Genomic DNA, 24,656 nt, shown 5'->3' on the forward strand with positions numbered 1-24,656 from the left:
AGTTTCCAGAAAGCCAGTTAAGTGATATAGGCTCTACAGACTTTGAATATTCAGGAAAAATATAGACTGAATGTGTATTTGAACTTACATCCAGATGGAATGTCAGCGATATATTAATCCAAGCTTACCTGGTATCCAAACAAACCCCTAAACCCTACTAAAAAAGATAACAAAGAGTCTTTTGGTGCTAAAACCTCTCCTGGTCCCACCCCGTGTGTTTCTTGTATAAAAATGACCTAAAGACCCTCCTCTGGGCTGGATTTTTTGGACAGGAGTCTGCCCGGCCTGGTCGGTCATAATAAATCTTCCTTCTCAGAGAATTCCTGTGTCCTAGCCGTCAATACATGATCACCAATCTCTCTGCTTCCACTACATTTCTTGAAGGTTCGTCTGGGACCCCTGTGAAGGCCTGAGATGGCAGCATTTCATTGTCCCTCTTAGACATCTTCAAGGAAGCCAGGAGGGCCTAGGCGAACCCCAGCCAGGGTGCCCTGGACCCCTTTAGTCCAGCAAGAGATTGTGGACTCCGCCGGAGTCCTCCCAGAAGAAACCAGAGTCACCAAAGGGTTTAAAGGGAGATCCTGAGAATGGAACAAGAAAACTCCATACACCAGACAGGTAAGCCTCCTGGGGGCATAGTGTAAGAAAAGCCTAACTGTAAAACATTAGAAGGGGGGCCTGACCAACCCCCAAGAGGACCCTAGTACTCCCAGGAAGTTTGGGGGGAAGTCCTCTTCTTCAGGTCCGATAAGAAAAAAAAAAAGCCTGATGTTTGGTTTTAGCTGATTGTGGGTTGGCATTTGGTTTGCCCTCACTAAGACTGTGAAGGTTTGGTTACAGTGGGAGAGGCGTTGATGGGTTCAGGTACCCCTGCCTTGCTCCCTTGAAGAAAAAGGCCCTCTGCCTCTTGTGCCTTTATTTTGGCTTCTCTCTCTCTCTCTCTCTCTCCCTCTCTCTCTTTCTCTCTTTCCACCACCATAGGAAATGAGGCATCAGTATCCCAGTGCTTTCCACTGGGATGCATCCTGAAGAATTGGTTTAAATTTGAAACATCTTGGTTACAGAAAGATGAATTGGTTTTTGTGATAAAGCTTAGTCTGAATATGAATTGAGTGACAGAGACGTTTAACCAGAAATAAGTCTTTTAATTTTAATGCTAGATTGCAACTGAGCTTGTTTTGTAAACAGCAAGGGTAGGCAAAGAGTTCTGTTAGAAATTCTCCCTCCCTAAGTTTGCAGTAATTAACAATTTGTAACTCAGTTCCCCCTGATATGCATTAAAGAAAGATAAGCTCCCTCCCCCCATAGCCTACAATGGCACTTCCCAAAAGTTAAACAAAGAAACCTCCTAGAAATAAAAGTAAAAAGTAAATGGAAATTATGAGTCAAATTGATGGGCTTTGTGTTTCTGTCTGTGTGCTGTGGCTCTTTGGTGTTTGTCCATTTATTCAATGCCAGTGTATGTTTGCATGCCGCCAGATGGTGGTATTGAATTGTGTGAAGTGGTGAACTTTGGTTAGGTTGGAACTCTGGGACACCAGGTCAGTCAACAAAAAGGATGTCTCTTCATTCTTCCTAGAATAACAAGCAAGGCTTCTGGCATGCCAGCGGGGTCCCCATGGGAGTCTATTCTCAGGAATTAGGAATTTCTGCCTGCTGCTGGTCCATATGGCCACAGAGAAGACTCTGTGTGGAACCCTGAATTCCAGTTAAACTGGCATAAAAAAAGGAGTAGATATATCTTGAGTCTCCTTAAGGAAATAAGAAAATATACCTCAAACTTTCATTAGCGTAAACTTGGTTGTGCCTTTAAAAGGTATAAATAGTGATCAAGATAAAAAGAGCTTATATGCCATTAATTAAGATTGAGGAGTTCCTAGGAATGTTAAAAAGTATGGAATTTTCTCTTCTGTTTTAATCTGTGCTTAACTCTGTGTTCAACTTTAAAATCTGCATTTAGCTTGACAGTGTGCTTATTCCTAGAAAATGAGATTTGGAGTTCACCTGTTAAAAATGGAATAACATTGAAAGATAACCTAAAAATAAATCTTTAAATGTCAGTATGTCTTCCTAGTGAATTTAATGCATAAATCACAAGTGAAATTTATTTAATTGCTGAAGAAAAAAAAAAAACAGAGAAACTACACAAAATTGTTACTAATAAAATTGTTTTAATTGCTTAGTTGATAAATAAAGACGCCCAAATCGATTTTAAGTAAAAACTTTCTAGAAACTATGAGTTGATATCATTGTATAAATGCCTTTATAGATAAAACAGAAAAAAAATAACTGAAATTATTACAACAGGGTAGATGGAGACTAGATTTCAGCTATTGTAATGGTAATCTTAAACTAATTTACCTTTGTTTATGCTACTTCAAGTCTATTTAGTGCTTACTATAGTAATGGTAATTATAGCTTAAACTTACTTTTAATTATGGTTATTTTATAACTTCATCTAGCCCCTAGACTTCACTATTGTGATGGTAATTATAAACTGAGTTTGCTTTTGTTTATAGTTGCTGCAGGTCTAGCCCTAGCAAATATACGTATAATTAGTCTACCTCATCCAAAGTCTGCTAAAAGTCCAAGTAAAACATAAAGTTCTGAGGCAAAGAAAAATTGTATTAGAGTACTTGAAACATTTTGGTTATAAGCCATTAATTAAGAAGGTCACGAAGGGGGGAACTGTGGACCCCTAGTCTGGAAAAGCCCACAAAGGAAAGCCTTCAGAGAGATCTTTCAAATGTTGTTTTACAGTCGAACTTGTTTTGTAAAAGAAAAGAAAATGGAAGTTTTAAGTAACCAAGTTGTGTTTCCATGTCAAACTATTCATGTCTGCCTGTTTGCTCAGTATTTATCTTCATACATCAGTATAATAACATCAAATTAAAAAAGAATTCCTAAAAGAGCCCTATTCAAATTGTTAAAAATTAAATATGCAGTTATATATATAATGAATATTCCTAGAGCCTAAATTAAGCTAAAGAAAAAGAGAAAAGTCATATAGAAACCTAAATATAGCAACTATTGAGAAGAAAAGATTTTCCTGAGCTCTTTGACCCACCCAGCCCCCTGGACCTTCTCTTTGCAAGAGCTCTGAAAAAAAAGACTAGATGTAACAGATTAAAACTCTTCTAAGCAGAGAAAGTAAAGAATCAGTTTATATTAAAAAGGGGTTTAGCCCCCTGTAAATAAATGAAAAAAAAAACATTCTCTGTATAAACTATAACAGTTTCAATTTATTTAGCTTTGGTGTTATCTCTTTAGTTTATAAAACACCAAGTTAATAAATTAACATTATATGTATTAAGTCTTCAATATGATAAAAATTCATATCTAATGAAATAAAGTTGAAGAAATGTAGATCAGCCCTCTCTTAAATTCATAAAGTAAAATCCATCAGTTGCTAATTGTAATCTAAGGTAAATTAATCAGTCTGTATAGTTGTGGTTAATTATAAGGAGTTTAAAAGCATCTTCTAAACTGAAGCGTTTAAATAGCTAGTTCTAAAAAGCCATTATTAACTAAAAGCCTAAATTCATGTTAACAGCAAAAAGTAATTTCATAGCAATAAAACCTGTCTGGAAGTCACCTCAGTGTGCATGTTCAAGTGGTGGTAATGAAAAGTTACTATTCTAGATATATGTCTGATGATTATGATTACTCAAGAAGGCCAGATTTAAAAGATGAGTGTCTTGTGAACCCAAACATTAAATGGTTCACAGATGAAAGCAGTTTTTTTAAAAAAGGAATAAAAAAGGCAGGCTAGGCGGTGGGCTTGGCCCAGTGGTTAGGGCATTCGTCTACCACATAGGTGGTCCACGGTTCAAACCCTGGGCCTCCTTGATCCTTGTGGAGCTGGCCCATGTGCAGTGCTGATGCACTCAAGGAGTGCCCTGCCATGCAGGGGTGTCCACCACGTAGATAAGCCCCACGCACAAGGAGTGTGCCCCGTAAGGAGAGCTGCCCAGCACAAAAGAAAGTGCAGCCTGCCCAGGAATGGTGCTGCACACACGGAGAGCTGACACAGCAAGATGACGCAACAAAAAGAAACACAGATTCCCGTGCCGCTGACAACAGAAGCGGGCAAAGAAGATACAGCAAATAGACACAGAGAACAGACAACTGGGGTGGGGGGAGAAGGGGAGAGAAATAAATAAATCTTTAAAAATAAATAAGTAAATGAAAATAAATTTTTTGAAAAGGCAGACTATGCAATGGTTCCTCAATTTGAAACCATAGAGGCCAAAGCTCTTCCCCCTGAAACTTCAGCCCAGAAAAAAGAACTAATTGCCCTTACCTGAAGTTTAAAGTCAGCAATTGGGAAAGGAAATGGGTTAATATTTATACACACTCTATGTATGCTTTCCTTGTCCTTCACACTCACTCTGCCGTGTAACAAGAACAAGGCTTGCTTACTAACAGTGGGTCACCTATTAAACACAGGCAAAAATCCTAGATAGACTTAGAAGCCATACGTCACCTCAGGAAATAGCAGTTATGCATATCCAGGGCATCAGAAAATGAGCACTGCTATAGCAAAAAGAAATGCTCAAGCTCACACAGCTGCTAAAGCAGCAGCAATAACCCAGGTTTCCCTCCTATGCCTTATTCCAGCACCTGTACCAGTACTTGAAGTTTCACAGTATACCCAGGGTGGACAAACCAGGGTGGCTAGCCTGGGGTTCATCCTGGAAACTAATGGGTGGCTTGTTAAAAATACTCAAATCTACCTGCCAGAAGCAGCGCAGCAGAAAGTCCTTCATGAACTTCACCAAGGCACTCATCCAGGGAGGGATGCTCTAACCAGCTTAGCCAAATGGGTTTTCAAAAGACTAAGCCTGGTAAAAACAGCCAAAAAAATTACCAGGAGTTGCTCAATTAGAGCCAAAATATAAAAAAAACCACCTTAACTCTGTAGTTCTGATCACTCCCACAGCTATTAAAGTTAAAGGAATGTCTAGCTTGGTGACTGATCCTGAATAAAGTCAGCTGCCCAAGAGAGTGCCTGTTCACCAGAAGCACTTGACAGAACACACAAGTGCCAATCACCTGAAATACCTCTTCAAAAGACAAAGCTATGGCGGCAGACTTGGCCCAGTGGTTAGGGCGTCTGTCTACCAATGGGAGGTCCGCAGTTCAAACCTGGGCCTCCTTGACCCGTGTGCAGCTGGCCCATGTGCAGTGCTGATGTGCACAAGGAGTGCCCTGCCACGCAGGGGTGTCCCCAGCATAGAGGAGCCCCACGCAGAAGGAGTGCACCCCGTAAGGAGAGCTGCCCAGCACGAAAGAAAGTGCAGCCTGCCCAGGAATGGTGCCGCACACATGGAGAGCTGACACGACAAGATGATGCAACAAAAAGAAACACAGATTCCCGTGCCACTGACAGCAACAGAAGTGGACAAAGAACATGCAGCAAATAGACACAGAGAACAGACAACCGGGGTGGGAGGTGGACAGGTGGGGGGGAAGGGGAGAGAAATAAAATAAATAAATCTTTTTTTAAAAAAAAGACAAAGCTAAGTAGTGTCTTTATCAAAATCAACTGTTCCCTCTAACTCTAGCCCAAATGCCTATTGCTAGGGGAAAGGCAAACCAGACTTCCCTTTAAAAACCTTGCCTCTTTTCATCTCCTTTAGCTTAACTGAAAAGAGAAATACTCATTCCTCTCCTCTACCATAGGAACTGGGATTGACAATTTATACCCAAACCTGTTGTCTATTGCAATTTCTTTCTAAAGTTAACCAACAGCATAAAATAACTCAAAGAAAAATACTGTTTCCCATTAACCTTAGGAAAATGCAGCCTTTGCAGACACCTGACCTTTTCTATTTCTGTGGTCCAGTGTCCTCTTAGTGGGACCATATATTCTCAAAATTCTAATTAAGTTTATATCTTCCAGAATCAACATCTTGTTGGCCATAGGGAAACTTCATCCGGCTTTGCCCACGATGCCAGATTCATCTTCCTCCAACTGAGATAAGAGAGCAAGAGAGTTTCAGACCTTGTTAGGTAGGGCCAACTGCCCCTGACCAGCAGGAAGTAGCTACAGAAAAAAGATCATCTCCCTTCAGCATCCCCTTCAAGACTAAAGGTGTAAACTCTCTAAAGACAAAATAGGGCAGGCTAGTAGGATAGGAAATCCAGATGGATCTGGATCCTAACAAGAAATCTCCCCAAGATTCTACCACCTGAAAGAAGACTTCCTCCAGAAGCCAAGAGAAGCCTGGGATATTCCTAGAGAATTTATCATTAAGCCCTCCTGAGAAATTAGTGGGAAAAATTAGTAGTCAAGGTGATAAACAGCTGAAACTACACCCATGTGCTCATCATACTTCCCTGCTTCCTCCCTTTAATAATAACTAGAGTACATGCTGTAATAAATAATGCAGTAAGAACACAGAGTGGCCCACCTCATAATCCCAACAATACAGATGCCAAAGCTTAACAAGCTTAAGCATGCATCAAAGGGGGGAAATAATATGGCCTGTGCATGAATTTAAACTTATCTAATTCTATATCCAAGTTTGCCTAGTTTCCAGAAAGCCAGTTAAGTGATATAGGCTCTACAGACTTTGAATATTCAGGAAGAATATAGACTGAATGTGTATTCGAACTTACATCCAGATGGAATGTGGGCAATATGTTAATCCAAGTTTACCTGGTATCCAGACAAACCCCTAAACCCTACTAAAAAAGCTAACAAAGAGTCTTTCAGTACCAGAATCTCTCCTGGCCTCACCCTGTGTGTCTCTTGTACAAAAATAACTGAAAGGCTCTACTCTGGGCTGGGCTTTTTAGACAGGAGTCCACCAGGCCTGGCTGGTCATAATAAATCTTCCTTCTCAGAGAATTTCTGCATCCTAGCCTTCAATACATGATCACCAAATTCTCTCTGCTTTCCCTACAATGCAACTGAATTGTGGGTGATAAGGAAAATACTTTCAGACAAAAAGTCCAGGTTTACTATGAGACCAGAATTTAAAAAGCAGGATTTGGAAACGGACTTGGCCCAGTGGTTAGGGCATCTGTCTACCACATGGGGGGTCCGCGGTTCAAACCCCGGGATCCTTGACCCGTGTGGAGCTGGCCCATGCGCAGTGCTGATGTGCGCAAGGAGTGCCGTGCCATGCAGGGGTGTCTCCCCCATAGGAGAGCCCCACGCGCAAGGAGTGCGCCGGTAAGGAGAGCCGCCCAGCGTGAAAGAAAGTGCAGCCTGCCCAGGAATGGCGCCACCCACACTTCCCGTGCCACTGACGACAACAGAAGCGGACAAAGAAACAAGACGCAGCAAATAGACACCAAGAACAGACAACTGGGGGGGGGGGGGGATTAAATAAAAATAAATAAATCTTTAAAAAAAAAAAGGCAGGATTGATTAATGTCTCATATCTGTATTCAATAAGAGAAGTGCCATTGACTGCACTCAGCACAATTCAGAAAAAAAAACTTCTTTTTTTTTTTGGTGGCATTTCTTTTTACACCTAATATCATATGTTAGTCACTGTTAGTATCCTTTACCACAACTCAGGATGATATCAAAAGAACATATGTAACAGGGGAAAGACAAAAGTTGGATGAATCATCACGATAGAAAGCCCCTTGGAGAAGGCCTTTGGACATCCTCCGCTGGCTATAATTTGGAAACTATATGGGAAGCAGGCTGGAAAACAAGGTTTAGGGTATCACAATATCAATCCCTACTCCACCGAAGTGAAGGTAAATTTTCCTGGGAGCCAGTTTCACAGGAAATAGAGGAACCTATCCCTTCCTCTCAAATTACTAGAGAAGAGGCAAAGGTATTTTCAGAATATCACATTTCAGAAGGCTTAGCATGACACAATATTTGGGAAGAATTTGGAATCTGAGACTCCACCACTTGCCAGCTGTGTGAACTTGGGAAAATTATTTAAACTTGTTAAGCTTCAATTTCCTCAAAAACAGGGATAATCTTCCTATACAAAATGATTGTTTCAAAGACTATATGAAGTTTTACATGTGTGATATATGGAGGAGGTGGATGAACTAATAGCTAGACTAAGCAAATGCTTAGGCCATAAGGAAAATGAGATCCCCCAAATGGGAAAAATAATTATGTAAAAGCATTTGGGTTTTTAAAAATTATCAAATTTGTCATCCTGATTTTAAAAATCATACTTTATTACACTTTAAAATTTTGCTTTTCGATGCTTTATTCTTGGCCTATCTTGACTTACATGTAGAAGTGGCACCATAAACCTCTGAATGCTTACTTCCAGGGGATTCACCAACCTCTGATTTGCTCTTCCCTCTCTACCAGAAACCCGCACCACAGCACATACACCCAATCATTTTACTAAATTGAGTGTGCCCAAATACCTTAATGTATTTGTGTGGGTGTACTTAGGACCTAGCTTTTGGTTTGTAATGAGTTTTCTCCTTAAAACAATTCAAGGCTATACCTTCTGTGTCTATCGTGTTTATTTTTCATCTGTGTGCTTTTAGCTTATATCCTTTTTGTATTGTTTAATATATCATCAAAGCGCATAGACCCTGGTGACTATTGGGATTCTATAGCCTATTGTGTGAAGGAAGAATGTTTTTAAAAAGTAGATCATTAATTATAAATGCCACAGATGATAAATTTTAACTGTATAATATGACTCACAGGTATTCCACTCTTTGAAGTTCTGTTTACGGAGTCAAACTGATGAACAGCAAAGCACACCAGGTAAGTGCTCATGGGGACAGACTTCATAAAAGTTGTTTGAGTCCATTTATCGTCCACTTGCTCTTCTTTCTATTGAAAGCAAAAGATAATCTTTCATTTATCAAAAAGATTGATCACGTATGAAACAAAGAAACATTTGCCTCAAACTTAGCTCTCTAGTCAGAAGTTCTTTATCATTTTATTTTCAGTATAGTGAAGCATTTCCCAGTTGAAAGAAGAATTGAACTATATGCTGTATTAGGTTTCTCAGGGAGAAGTAAAACTTTGACTACAATATAAATTGGACAGGAGCATTTATTTCTTTTTCTACCCCAAACACACAGTCCTAACCATAATATTTTGGGGTATACTCTGAGACCTTAATGAAGAATAGGTAATGTCTTGAACACAGTAAGAACTAAATCAATATTAGCTGAGTTGACTATGTACAGAAGGGCAATAGCTGTACCAGATAGAGCAGGACATGGGCTTCTCTTTTCCACTTCTGGTTGTCTATACGAAGACCCAAAATATGGTCATTAAAGTCACTGGCTTACCATACAGAGAGAGAAGGATTCCATTGCCCATGGCATCAACTGTCCCACTCATCCTGGTTTTCTGCCCATGTCAGTCCTGCCTTTCTCACTGGCAATTAGCAATCCTAATTCAATCAAGAATATTTGCCCAATCCTTCCATCCACTGCAGCTACTCTCTAAGTCACATTACAAATGGGGTGGGGAAGGATTGAAAAAGGGATTAAGCAAAGTAGGCTGGGCTAGATCTGATGCATAGTTGGCAAGGCATTCTTGTGTGTGCATGTCTTTGTATAAAAGTGTTGGGGCTCCAGCAAGGTAAGTCAGTCTTCTCTCTCTCTCTCTCTCGCTAAAAACCTAATAGTATTAGTTTTGACTTCTTAATTACCCAGAATATTCTCCTTTCTTCAGGACATTTATTTGGATAAAAAGTAGAACATCTAGTAGATGGTGAATAACTAAACTCTGCAAAAGGGAAAATCACTGGGGGAGTCTTTGAGGGAATTTGACAAAATTTGTTTTCTTCCTCCTCCCACCTTTAATTTCCCACTATCCATGCCAAGACATTCTAATTGTATTTTACCCTGATCCAATTTTCTGGATTGTTATGCCATACTTTAAGTTTATTCTTTCTTCTTCAATCAAAACCCAATTGTTCAGGTGCCAGACACCAGGGGGAAAAAAATAATGTTATTAAACTACTTCACACTGAGGCATGGATGGCCAATGGTAGTTTACATTTAATCCTCTTAAAATTTTATTTTATCTTTTTCATTGACTATTTTACAATTAAAAGGGGTGAATTTCAATGTTGATATTTCAGATAGTGGAGCAGAAAGATGGGAGATAAAGTTTGGGGCAGGTGTCCTCTACTAGGTGGTTGACAAGTATACCTAAGTATGAGCCTGATCCTTTTATATGTCAAGGTCTAATAGGTATTATAAACCTTAGCCTTGAGGTTATGACACTTACACTTTAGTTTATTACATTACCTATTAAAGTAATGACTTAAGTAATGTTAATTAATAATGATACAAAAACTCATCATAGTCTGTTATTTTTTAACATTTAATGAGCACTTACCATTAAATGCTTCTATACCTCAGTATTTAAGGGATGTATTTATATTCAACTACCTATAATGACTTGGCTCTTGAATGTTTTAAAGTCTGCAATTCTATTAGTTCGTCTTTAGTTTAACATTTCTTTCAGTTAAGCAGAGCCCAACGCATGTATGTTTATTGTATTCTCTCTTGCTTAGACACCCAAAGTGGCTCTTAATGGTACTGTAATATCTTGGGTTAAAGACTTCTAGGTCTCAAAGAAAAGGATTGCCAATATGTATTCTCACTCCTCTAAATAAACTATTTGTGCATACTTAATTTTAAATTTCAGTGGGTATTCTCCCATAGCAAATCATGTAATTTACTTGATACTGTAAACAGACAATTTGCATAAAGAACAAAAAAAAGTAAAAATACTCACCGCCACTGGCATATTTGACAGTGCCTTATATTCTTTGGGGTGGATGATAGATATTGTAAAAGTTGCCTTTTTGTTGGGCTCATCAAAACAAGGGAAGGATTTCCTGGCATCTGTTGGTTCATGATCAGTGGCTGCTATGCTCCTTAGAAACAAACACACAAACAAAATATATGTTGCCTCCCCTGAGAGTACCTATGCTTCTGTTTCTATAGGGGGAAAAAATCAATTAAGCAATTATAGCTATTGCACTTCTTAAAATGAAATTCCATCTAGAAAACTCTCAAATAATTGTCAAAGTATTTCCTGGAATTTTTTAGGTTAACAAATAAATGAAAATCTCAAGAGTGCTTTCTATTTTATGCTGATATTTAGATAGTTGGGTGCCATACCTAAAAATCCATTAGCTGTAGCTGAGCAAAAATAAGTTCAATTATGAGCTATCACTCTGTCCACCCCAAAGCTGTTGAGCAACAAGCAGATAAACAACAAAGCCAAACCCAAAGGCTTATTTCTACATGCCCTTGCAAGAAATGAACAGCTGTGTTCTATCAGAGCACAGAGGAATACTTTCCAGACTTCCCAGCTTCTGTTCTTAATGGCACATTCTTCCTTATTTACATTACATCAGGAACACAACCCCAGTTTCATATCTATTATACAAAGGCAGTGCTCTGTGTAATCCCTCAGGTGAAGTGAACTTTCGCCTGGCTTAAAGCCCACTTTTGAAAAGAGACAACTGAATTCTTTTAAGGATCTAACTAGGCATATGCTTTTGTAAGCTAAAGCTTTGTTAATGTTTAAGTTTCCACAATTTCAAAGTGAAAATTTTTTTTTCTGAGTAATTGCTCAAAAAACAAAGAATATATCACCTTTTTACATGTAAGTATATAACAGCAAGACAGTGTTGTTTTATATTTGGTCATTAGAAAGGAAGCAAGATAAAAATAATCGAAGAAAGGAAGAGTAAAGAAATGTTGACTTATGTTCATTGATAAGTTCTGTAAGGAATCAGATGATAGAACTTTCCACAGATCCTTCATGGATAACTGCATTTCCAATCTTGACTTCCACTGAAATGCCTGATTGTGTCCATCTTCATTCAGGCATCCCCTCTTTAGCAAACAGTTGTTCACTTAAACACTTACATGGAGCCTTGTCCTCTGGGGACTCATTTCCCAAAAAACTCAGGGGGGATCCCTGATAGAGCCACTTCTGGCTCCAGTCTAGAGTACATTATCTGGATAGGCTCAGAATTTTCCAAACCATAAATTTCAAGTTGCTTTGTGCTTCAGTCTTCATTCTCAGCTTATCCCTTTCCTCTCACATTTTATTATAACTTGCAAGGAGAAGCCAAGCTGCACAGTCTACACATGGCTTGAAAATCTCCTCAGCCAAATAACCAAGACCATTACTTAAAAGTTCCACTTTCAATCCAACAGCAGAACACACTTTTGCCAAGTTCTCTGCCATGTTACAAGGATCACCTTTCTCCCAATTTCTAAAGCACATTCATCATTTCCTTCTAAAGTCTCATCAGAACTGCCTTTAACTTCCATATTTCTACCAACAATCTCTTTGAAGCAATCTAAGCCTTTTCTATCAAGAACCTCACAATTCTTCCAGCCTCTACCCACTACCCAATTTCAAAGCTGTTCCACACTTTTGGGTATTTGTCAGAGCAGCACCCCACTTTCCAGTACCAAAAAACTGTCTTAGTTTCCTGGATGCTAAAAAAAAATAATATACAAAGGGTTGCTAAAACCATGGGAATTTATTGGCTTGTGGTTTTGAGGCTAGAAGTCCAAAATCAAGGCTTTGGCAGGTGATGCTTTCTCCTAGAAGAATGTGGAATTTTGGAGCTGGCTGCCAGGGATCCCTGGTCCTTGTTTATCTCTCACATGACAGTACACATGGCATTATCTTCTCCTTTATCTTCTGAGTTTCACTGACTTCCAGCTTCTGGCTGTTCCCCATGAGTTCTCTTGGAACTTTCATTCTACTTATAAAGGACTCCAGTAATTTTAGATTAAAACCCAACCTGATTCAATTAGACCACACCTTAGCTGAAGTAACATCTTGAAGAGATCTTATTTACAAAGGGTCCACGCCCACCAGAATGTGAGCCAAATCAAGAACATGTCCAAAATGGGGTATACCCCATATTCTACCACACACTCATTCATCCAACAAATATTTTATTCCTCCCTCACCCCACCCTCCCACAAAACACGTTTGTCAGATATTATTCTAGGTGATGAGAAAATAACTAAGAGCATATAGATAAGGTCTCTGGTTTCTTACAGGGTGACAGACATGAACGTACAAATAAATAAATAGAACAATTTAGGAGAGTGAAGAGGATTATACAGAAAATAAAACATGAGACGTGATAGAGAATAACTCAGGAAAAATGGTGAGCACCATTCGGTAAAGTAGTCAGGGATGACCTCTTTGAGTAGGTGATGGTTTGTTGAGATTTAAATATGAGACACATCCAGACAGGTGAAGGATAAGGACAATGTGTTCCAGCAGAGGGAACAGCAAGTACAAAGTCCCTAAGATGGAAAAGAATTTGGTGTGGCTAAGGAACTGAAAGGTGTCAATGTGACTGAAGTACATTGAACCAGAGGCCCTGGGGCAAAAGAGGAGTTTGGCAAGGTCAGCAGAGGCCATATTATGAGGATATTGCAGACTTTGATAAAAAGTCTACACTTTATTTTTGTTCAAGGATGTTTTATATGCATTAATTTATCTCAGAAGTAATATGCCATAGGTTAACATGCATCTAGGGCAAATGACAATATGTAAATTTTTAAAAACCACTCTGGATTAAAAAAAAAACTTGTTAAAAACTCAGCCAAGAAAACTAATCTATGTTAAAATAAATTCAGAAAATTGATTCCCTTTCAGGAGGGTGTTGACAGAGGCAGGGAATTTTGTGGGGTGATTGAAAAAGTCTATATTTTGGCTAGAGTATGGATTATATAATGGATCACAGAGCTGCTCAGGGTTTTTAGAACTTCAGCAACAAAAATGGGCAGAATTTTCCTTGATCATATTGGTGGTACCCATCTATTTTCTTGTGCAAACTGTGATACAATCCTGACCAACCGCTCAGAACTCATCTCCTCTCGTTTCACAGGCACCACTGGCAGAACACAACTTCTTAACAAAATAGTTAATCTGCTACAGTGAAGTTCGAAACGGAGTCATGCTCACTGGCCACCACGTGGTTTGAGATGTGAGCTGCAAAACTCCAATAGCAAACCTGAATGGATCTATGCGTTTGCACCTGAGGACAGCTATCTGGTAAGGGGAAGGGAGTGGGCTCCTGCAAGAGTTCTAGTTTGAGAGAGTGAGGGCTTTGAGGAGCATGTACCCTCTGAACATTCGTAAAGAAAAAGAGATAAATACTGTCTTTTTCAGGTCTCCTTCACTGAAAACAAAAACCTATTTACGTACATTGTCACTTTAGCATCAGAGTGGAACAAGAAGTTGTGAGAATCCAAGATGAAACATTTCTTTCTTCTTTTTTTTCTGATGTTCTATTTTCCATACAGCAGCTATGTGTAGAGAGACTGTTATGCAGAATCCCTAATTCTTCCCCTATGTTTACATCTTGAGGGAGAAGTCTATCTGCAGCTACATTGTAGGCTATGTGAGGGGAAAATAGTGTGTTTTATGTAAATGCTAACAGGAAAATATGTCAAGAGCGTGTTTTTAAAACTTATTTGGGCTTCATTTTAAAACTGCTTTTTAAAAAACCCAGTATTTCACCGATTTGCCAGCTTCAGAGAAGAGATCCAAATGTGTAACCAGGATTACAGGTTCAGTATTAGGATGGCTTGTGCTGGCCACTGTGCCATATTCTTACCGGCAATGAACTGTAGCACCAGAGCACATCCTTCCTTGTCAGTCTTGACCCAACAAAGTCACCATTCCTAATTATTTGTCATCACGTAATTAGTGTTGATTGCAAAGTTTTTCTGAAATAGGGCAGAACTGCCTATTTTCTTTTTTTCTTGTAACTTAAGCATAGTAATATAAATAAAATAATGATTGAAAGAAAGAAAAGAGAACTCTTTCTGGCACTCCCAATGGAAGCAGGGATCTGTTGCATCACTTCCCTGGATGCCTTGTGGCGCCTTTCTCCCCTGATCGGGATTTGGGGATCTGAACCCAATTCCCCTTCCATGGGCAGAGGGCAACAGAGGACATCGTCTGTCTCTTCTGCACAGTACTTGCGCATCTCTCAGGACTGACTGCCCCATGTTCCACTGCTGTTCATTGGGAGCCCTTCTCCACTTCATCCTTCAAAGTTCTCATTTGAATATCTGCTCCTACCACCAAGAGCTCCACCCCACTGTGCTTCAAAGCTCAAGGATTATAAAGATAGCTACAGTTACCAAATTTCATTAAATTGCATCCATTAAATTTGTGCACTTCAAAGTATATAAATTTTACATTAAAAAAAACTGTAAATAAATATTACATTCCACCTCGTAAGTAGGTTTGTCTTTTTTGCAATGGTATGGATTAGCAAATCTGAAACAAAACCTTCTCTGTATTAGTGGCTTGAGCAAATGAAAACATATATTGAGAATAATTTGAAGACAGGTTTCTCACTGTTGGAAAAGGGAGTTATAAATTAGTAAAGTCAGAAAACTAGAATGTACCCCATGGTATTGAACTGAAATTGCAAGTATCAGTATGAAATCAATGATTTTAAATGCATATGTAGATGTACTGATAAAGAGATACACACACAAAGACAAAACTTTCCCAGCTCTGTCTGCTGAATGGAATTAGGAGCAACGACAAGCTAGGAGCAAGGAAAACTGATACTTCCCAGATGTTGATGTCTAAATAACATTCTCCACTAAAAAGAATCCGAGTTCCATGGAAAAATAACCGATTCCAGTGCTAGGGCAGAAAAAGTACAAGATAATCCTGGAACATCCTGCTGTACCAAAAAAGTAAGGAAGTAGGGCAACTAAAGAGGCAATGACAATTAAATGCAACTCATGATACTGGATGTGATCTAGCAAGGCGGGAGAAAAGACACACAGGGACAATATTAGGACATATTAAAATATTGGAACATAGATTAAGCTTTACATCAATGTGAAATTTCTTGAACTTAACTACACTTACTTAAGGTGGTTACATAAGTGAATATCCTTGTTCTTAGGAAATGTGCATGGCAGTATTAAGTGTTCAAGGAGCATGATGTATACATCTACACTCAAGTTTTCATAAAATGGTTGATAAATAGATAGAGATAGGTAGAAGACAGATAGAATGATAAAACATTCTGATAAAATGTTAAATTTGGTAGAACTGGTTATCTGAGGGGGTAGGGAAAAGTTGGAGTTAACTCTTTGGGGTCTGCATTATTTTTATAATTGTCCTAAATGTTTAAAAGTACTTTAAAATTTAAAAAAAAATTAGTGTAAGGAAGTACTCAAAGAATCATGGGGACAGGTCAAAAGGACACAGGAACCACCCTGAGGGGACTATTGCTGGCAAAATCTGGAGAAATATAAACAGCAAAATAAATAATGGGATTATAACTCATTGACTAAAATAAGAATCCAGGAAAGCTTGCTTACATAAAAATAAAAATGAATAAATAAATGGGGGGAGAAAAGAAAGCTCTTTGTTATAGTAGAAGGAATGATAGAGTTAGCAAATCATCAGTGGATGCCAAAAAAAGTGCGTGAAAGTTTGCTGAAGAAAGCATAATAACGTAGTTTCAATGAATCTCTCCAAAAATTGCTTACAAAGGGAAATGTAAGTCTAGAGTGGCAATACCTGTTGGAGACCACCTTAGAAGATGAAAGTTAACATCACTGATGATAGTACAAACCAACATAGTATGTCTTCTGATGTGATTTCCTGAGAAAGACACAAAATCCCTTATTTGATATTCCTAACAATGCTTTACTTGTGTTTTTAAATCCAGAGGAAAGTCAGAAAAACTAAAATCGAGGGATTGTAAAATAGCTGGCTCGTACTCTTCACAAATATCAGGGTTGGGAAAGACAAAGAAAGGCTAAGGAACGGAACTGTTTCAGTTGAAAGGAGTCTAAAAATGTATGACCACTAAAAGTAATTCATGATTTCAGGCTTGATAGTGGACTGTGGAAAATAGTTACTTTGTAATCATATTTATATAATAGAAGTATAGAATATAAAATTGTTGGGTTAATTAAAGAAATTTAATCATTTTATATGGACTGTAGACTAGATACTAGTATTCTATCAATGTCGAATTTCTAATTTTGATCATTGTAATGTGGTTATGTCAGAGAATGTTCCTATTAAGAAATATATACTGAATATTAAGGCATAAAGGAACACACTGTCTCAAATTATTCTCTAAAGGTTGACAGAGAGGGAGAGAAAATTGGACAAAATGTGAGCAATTGGTGAATACTGGTAAAGTGTTCCTAGAATTTTTTTAATACTAATCTTGCAAATTTTCTGTGTTAATTATTTAAAAATTGAAAGGTTACCAAAAAATAAAAATAAAAACGTCAGCCAATAATTTATTCTTCAGTAATTACTGATTAGTTTTTGTGACCTTAACACTGTAACTAGTCAGTTGGAGTTTCCAACACCTTGCAGATTGAAATGAATTACAAATATATTAGAATATAAAGAATATATATTCTTTAAATATAATATTTTCTCAGGGTATTAGGGAAATACCATATTTAATAAGCTCCATCAAGCTCCAAATTCATGATAGTCAGCTGCCTTGCTTTTCTGAATTCTTCTGTCTTCTAATTTCTTCCAGAAGCAGAGGAAAAGAAAAAGTCTCTCTTTGCAAGAATGTTTTAGCTTACTCACACCTCAGAAATAAGCTGGCTAACTAATTTGGGAATAGGAGTGTGTGTGTGTGCCTACGTATGTGGGAGGAGGTGAGGATGAGGAGGGAGTGGAATTACACTTTTCTAAGCATGTCCTAGGGAATTGGGTAGGTTTTCAGTTATTCTATTCCACTCTGCTCTTTACTAGCGAGTATATACTTCCTCAGCACCCAGCAGAGAGAAACATTTTTAAACCTTTCGTTACCTTCTTTCTTTTAAAAAAAAAAGTTAATATATATTTGATTCTTGGCAAAATTGCCTTCCTAAATTAGTTATCCTAACTCGCCTTTAGAAATGGCACAGAACAGTGCTGGAGATTGCTCTGTGTTCTGTGCCTGCTCTGTCTTAGTGCAAATATTATCCAACACAATCACTGGGATTAATTACTGGACTTATATGGGTAGGCAATGTAACAATGAACTAGAAAGGCTACCAAATGTCTACATTTTTTCTTTTTTAAAGTATAAAGTCACTATGGTTTTATTGGGTAGACCCTCATCTTAGAGGTAAAAAAAAAAAAAAAATCCTAGGTACCTCTGTCTCTTAAGTGTGATCTTAAGGAAATCACTAACCTCCCAACTTTTAGAGTCTGCATCTGTAAAACCTGGCTAGCAGAACACTCCAGGCATTGGGATGGCGGGTTGGGGAGATCACATGTAGTAATAGATATGAAACTCCCTTGACATTTGTATAATGGGATTATAATGTATCTCATTCTATTTCCTTTACCTCTACAAGGCTAACCATGCATTCTGGTATGGCACTTTCCACAATCTAAGGACATAGAAATTCATTCATTTGTCTGCTATATCTGTATTGGAATAACACTGTGTGTGCAAACACTACAGGTAACAGCCATTTTAAAATTTGGCAGGCAAATATTTTTCTCATGAACTCCTGAATAACTTAAAAGTCCCTATATATAGTATATACTAAATTATGTTTATAGTCACTAAACCTTTATAAATACATGCAGATGGAGACAAGGTATGTGAGATAGCAGCACAAAACAGTTTTAAATGAAAACTTCTTGGGAAGTGGTTGTCACTCAGCTGATAGAGCGTCCACCTACCACATGGGAGGTCTAAGATTCTATACCCATGGCCTCCTGACCCGTGTGGTGAGCCTGCCCATGCACAGTGCTACTACATGCAAGGAGTGCCGTGCCACACAGGGCTGTCCCCCAACTAATGGTGCCCCACAAGCAAGGAGTGCAGCCCTCAAGGAGAGCTTCCCTGCACGAAAAAAAAGTGCAGCCCGCCCAGGAGTGGCGTCGCACACACAGAGATCTGATGCAGCAAGATGACACAACAAAAAAAGTGAGTTTCCCAGTGCCACATGACAAGAATGCAAGTGGACACAGAAGAACACACAGCAAATGGGCACAGAGAGCAGACAACAGGAGGAAGGGGAGAGAAATGAATAAAATAAATCTTTAAAATAAAGAAATAAATGAAAACTTCTTTGGTGAAGTTTTATTTGATGACTACATTTCTTTTTTTTTATAATTAGATGAATCATATTACAAATTAATGGACAAAGCATGACTAAGAGATTAATATGTCCAGGAGTGACTCTTGGGTCCTGAATAATATCATGCCAGGAAAATGTGCCAAAGTAAACTACTTGTCTGTAGAGGCCTCTCTATGTCATGTTAATGAGTCACTTACTAGACCCAACATATTTAAAAAATTCTATGTAGCTTATTAATTTACAAAAGGAAAGAACAATCCTCTGACTTCTCTGGGGGCATCAGAACAAGGCAACTTCAGATAAAGTTAGAGAGGAGGTGAAGTCACCAGTCACAGCTTGGCTCACTCAGAATCAACCTTAAAAAGAAACACCAAAAAAATGACTTGATTATCTCATAAATTATCTGGGATATACTCTTTTCAGGGTTAGGCTATACTCGACAATTTAATAACTTAAGCCAGCAAAAGCCAGCAAGACCTGGTTAGAAACTTAAACAAAGGGCTTCTGACAATGTAGAAACAGACACGAGCCCTAAGTGTCTGTGCAGACTAAGGAAAGAGTTCCAGAATTTTGTGGGGGAGCTGACTGGTACAAAGCAACCATCTAGATTATTCAGACCCTTGAATATTTTTATGGGGGTTTGAATGACCCAGATAATTATTTCAACAATATTTTCCAATTGTTTTTTTTTTCCCCTGTATATAGAAGACATTTAAGGCTTTGCATAGTGTCAAGCAAAATTTCTTTTTGCTTCCACGCTTCCAACATAAAGGAAATTACAGGCCTCCTGCAACAAGTACACAAGACAAAAATCTATTCTTTGATATGGGTTTATCCATAGTTCAGTGGTCACTATAGGGATTAATGAATAGTTTGACTTATGCTGACAACTGAAATTTCAAGATCAAAACTACACCTGTATGAGAATGTCCAGATATGTCAGGATATGCCCACCAACACACACCCACATCCACACACAAGCACGTACTTATCTAATAATATTTTACTGGTTTCTTATCTGCCATGTTTCCCAAAGTCTAAATCTTTATCACTAGTTCTTACCTTGTGCTTCAGACTTATTTATCCAAATGCTTGCTAGACATCTCTTTCTAGGCATTCCACAAGCTTTCAACATTTCAGATGCTGAATGCATGACCTTCCCTTCCAAACCTACTCTTTTTCTATTTCTAATTTCAATTAAGGGTGTGGACTATCATTCATGTCAGATATCCAGGGCATCCTATAACTTTAATCTACCCTTCTTCATTGTTAATCAGTCAGTAAATCCTGACTATTTTACCTCCAAACTATTTTCTCCATTGTATCTTCTTGCTGTCCTGAAACCACTGCCCTACCTGGCCCTCATCTTCTCTTTTCTGGATCATCACAATAATCTTCCATATACCCAAGTTTTGATTTTACTCTTTCCTTTACCATCCACATCCAAAGGTCACCAAGCCTGTTAATTTTTCCTCCAAAATACCTGTTTCACTACCTTTCTTTCTGCCTCCCCATGCCCCTGTAGGTTTTCCCGACTTATCTCTAGCTAATTTTTTCTTATAAACTTCCCGTCAAACTTATTTACTTGTCCCCATATGCTTTTCAGACTTGGGTCTTTGCATTTTGCCCATCTTTCCTTCTCATTTGCTTCTGCCCACTGAAATCTTATCATAAAACCTAAATTCAGCTTAAATCCTAGCAGTACTACAAAGAATACCCAGAATACCAAAAATAGAAAGGATCTCCCCCTCTTTTAAATTCTTATTGTACTTCCTGTCAATTGCAATGATTCTCAGTCTTTCAAGTATGAAGACTGCATTCTTAAGTAAAAAAAATAAATAAAGATTTAATAGACTCTTATCACACACGGGGTGGGGAGAAAAGGAAAAGAGTGGGAATTTTCCACCCTGACTGTGTGGGAAGGTAGAGAACTCATTGGTGGCAGATGGATTTCAATATGGGAAAGAAGTCATGGCAATGCAGAATGTTTCAGAAGACACTAGCATGTGAGAGCCTATATGAAAATGCTTCCATTTATTCACGCATTAATATTTGAGTGCCCACTGTATAGTAAGCAATAAATCAGTGAGACACAGCCCTTCTCTCAGAAACTCGACAGAAGATTCCACGCTCACATAAGATTGGGAAATGCTGTATATTATAGTAGCTTCTTAAGATTCATCATGGATCTTATCATGTAAAAGTCTCTGAATAATCCTGCCATTAAAAAACAACACATTTTGTATTTGGTAGTTTTCTCCCAATGAATTTGGCCACCAAACCTCCCCGCTCTTTCTTTCAGGTAATGCCTATTAGGATCCCAGGCAACTAGAGAGCTGTGAAACATCCTTTGGGAAATGCTGTATAATAGCAATTCAAATGCTGAGGAGGAAATGCCGAGCCTTGGAGTAAAGAAAATTTTATATACTTTGGATATTTGCACAGAAGGGAATTCTGGCTGGATAGAGAACAGCTGGGAATCCGACATAAACCAAATGAGGAAGAGGGTGGGGGGTGCGTGGGTATGGCACGAGGAACATTCCAAAGGTTCCAAAGCTTTAAGTGATTTTCCTCACAATCTAAGGAATAGAGCAGGGAGTTAGGTTAGTCCATAAAGGAAAAGTAACTCTTAAGTTTCTCAAGCTTTCTCTTCCCAAGTCTTGCTATAGGTCTGTTCCTAGCAAGATGGTATAGACATTATTGCTCACTAAATTATACCCACCTCCTTCTCTACCCCTTCCTTTGCCTGGCAGTCTTGAGGGAAAGAAACTTCTTACTCTTTGTGAAACTCAATTCCAGTTGTATTTACTTGATTACTACTGAGTACAGTCGTATTTAGTTTGCGTTGTGGTGGCACATTAATATCCCAACATTAATGTGCACAACATTAAGAACCAAACTTCTGGTACTTAATCCAGGAGTTAAATTTTACATGAAGGCAGAACAGTCAGAAAATGTAATTTTGACAGCACATATATTTTAAATATACTGTTATGATGATATTTGAAAGTAGGGGAACCTTAATTGTGAATGTCCTAGATTATGAAGCTCGCTCTGTAGTGTAAAAAGATGGTGCTGTATTCAATCAACTCATTCCTACAGTCCTTATATGGACACAGTGGATGAGAACCCCTGGAGGCTTGCATTGTGAAAATGTTACTCACAGACATGGAAAGAAACATAATGCACTTTTCTCATAGGCTTGAAATATTTCATAACAAGAAAAACAAAAAGTATTCCATTTGGTCTAAATGAGGTTATTGAGGATGTGCCAGAAATGTTCCAAAACCGTGTGAGCAGTACAAAACCAGCAGCATCTACTGTAATGTAAGAGTCTCAACTGCCACCTATGAAAACAGACAAATTCGGGAACAACAATTCTCAATTAGAGTCCTGGCCTTTCCCGCCAATCTTTCTGTGGTTTAGTTTTTTTTTGATTAGCTGAGTTTCAGAAGGTCAGTTCTCAGGCATATACTTTATTGGTAAAATGAACTAGTACAGTAAAATAATGCAAAGTGTTAGATGGAATAATATATACTTAGTATGTGATATTTTTATAAATTTACAAAGTATATAACAGAAATTTCAGTAATGGAACCTTGTTCCGTGTCTTGTGGCCTTCCTGTAGGGTATAAAACTTTCACAAAACTTTTATAAAATATTTTCATGGTTCTTCTCAGATGAAATTTGTCTTGTCTTTTCAAACCATGAAGCAGTTTTAAAGACTTAATAATTTAAAAGTTTTGTCTTGTTTTCACATTACACTAGTGAATTTTTTGTGGACTCTAAGTGGATATTTCTTAGAATATTATACCTTTTCCTCTATCAAATTGGCAAACACTTTAAAAAGCCATTTCATCATTAGTGAGGCTCATACAAACAGGCACATTCATACATTGTTTATGGAAACATAATTTTGAATACAATTTTTGAAAGTCAGTTTGGAGACATATATACGCATATACACACAAAGATGTTATGTATACACATATACATAAACACACATGCATATGCTTATACATATACACATACATACACAAATATGTTCTATATACATAAAGGCACATATATATGTATGTACATACACATATGTAGCTTTGGCCAATATCCTAGGAATTTTCTTATAGAAATACTAGAAGATGTTTGGAAATAGTTATTTATAAGGATGTTTATAGATGAAAAATAGGAGCAATGTAAATGCCCAAATATAAAGACAAAGTAGAAAAGAACACATTATAACCATACAATGGACTACCATGTATCTATTAAATCATTTGTGGAAGAACACCAAATGACAGGATGAAGTGTTGATGATATATTGAAAAAGCCTGTTACATAGTAGTATGTGCAGCATAATAATGCCACATTTACCTATGTCTAGAAAAAAAAAACTAGAAGAGTATATGCTTAAATGTTTTCAAGGGCTATATTTCATGATGGATCAATGGAGGATTTCATTTTTTCTTATAATTTTCTCTGCCTTCAAATTTTCTGCAATGAATGTGTATTATTTACATAATAAACAATAAATGTTACAAGTTTCTTGATAGATGCATACCTTTTGATCTAGTAATTTTATTTTTAGAAATATATCCTAATGTAAATAAATACATAGATCTATCCATAATGATGTATTTACAACCATGGTCTTTTCTGACCTGTTTAGAATAATATACTGGAGGCAACTCAAATGCCCAACATTAGCAAATTAGCTTTTAAAAATAACTGTACATTATACAATGGATATTGCAGCCTTTCAAATCAGGTTCTCAAAAATAGTTATGAGAGAAAATGTTTACAATATGTTGAGTAAAAAAGGCATATGGATAGGTAGATAGATATGAAGCTACACAGATATAAGCAAATTATAATTTTTTTAATTATTTATTTATTCGTAAATTATAATTTTGATTGTCTAGAAAAATATTCAAATGTGTATTAAAATGTTAACATGAGTTACCACTGGTTGGTGAAATTTATGATACAGGATATGTATAATCACTATTCTTCCAAATGTTTTCTCCAAACTATGATTTCTACTCATCAGTTTACCACAGAGTAACATAGGAATATTTAAACATTTCTCTTTAGTCTCTGAGTCTCTCTGGCAATTGCCAAGAATTTTGACAAAAATAATTCCTTTGCCCAACAAGATGCATCACAGGAAAGAGATATTCATTGGGCTCTCCACAGACTCATATTTATGAACTCTGATACTAGCTTCCTTAACCATCAGTTGTTCAGAATCTAAGTAGGCAAAGGTCCAATCAGTTTCGTGTTGTCAGATCTCAAGTGCAGCCTTGCTCCCTGAGGCACAGTCCACACCCACAGTGTGGAGGCTTTTGGAGTTCTGAGAGAGAGCTTATGCCTTTCACATAGCTCTAGTATTAGTCACTGATCTATTGTAAAGACAAGTAACCATCTTTCCTAGACTCATGTATGTATGTATGTATGCATGCACGGGTATTTATTACTAAAGATACAGCTATAGATGCACATTCCTACACATAGATAGACCATCGTTGGTGGGAGGATAATGGGAAAATATTTACATGTACTTAATTACTTCATATATTTTTTATGTTGCAAAAAGGCTT

The 24,656-nt window shown here is 37.7% G+C and overlaps 1 protein-coding gene across 1 annotated transcript in view; it reads right to left on the reverse strand.

The window, feature by feature from the left end:
* ENPEP (glutamyl aminopeptidase) overlaps positions 1-24,656 on the reverse strand; it is a 117,912-nt gene that overhangs the window by 91,683 nt on the left and 1,573 nt on the right. Inside the window, exons 2-3 of the mRNA XM_058294092.2 lie at positions 10,712-10,853; positions 8,651-8,782 (exon numbers count right to left, since the gene is read on the reverse strand). Coding sequence (XP_058150075.1) covers positions 8,651-8,782; positions 10,712-10,853 — 274 coding nt within the window. The remainder of the gene's footprint in view (positions 1-8,650; positions 8,783-10,711; positions 10,854-24,656) is intronic.

Source organism: Dasypus novemcinctus, chromosome 1 (genome assembly GCF_030445035.2).
Source record: "Dasypus novemcinctus isolate mDasNov1 chromosome 1, mDasNov1.1.hap2, whole genome shotgun sequence".
NCBI lineage: Eukaryota > Metazoa > Chordata > Mammalia > Cingulata > Dasypodidae > Dasypus > Dasypus novemcinctus.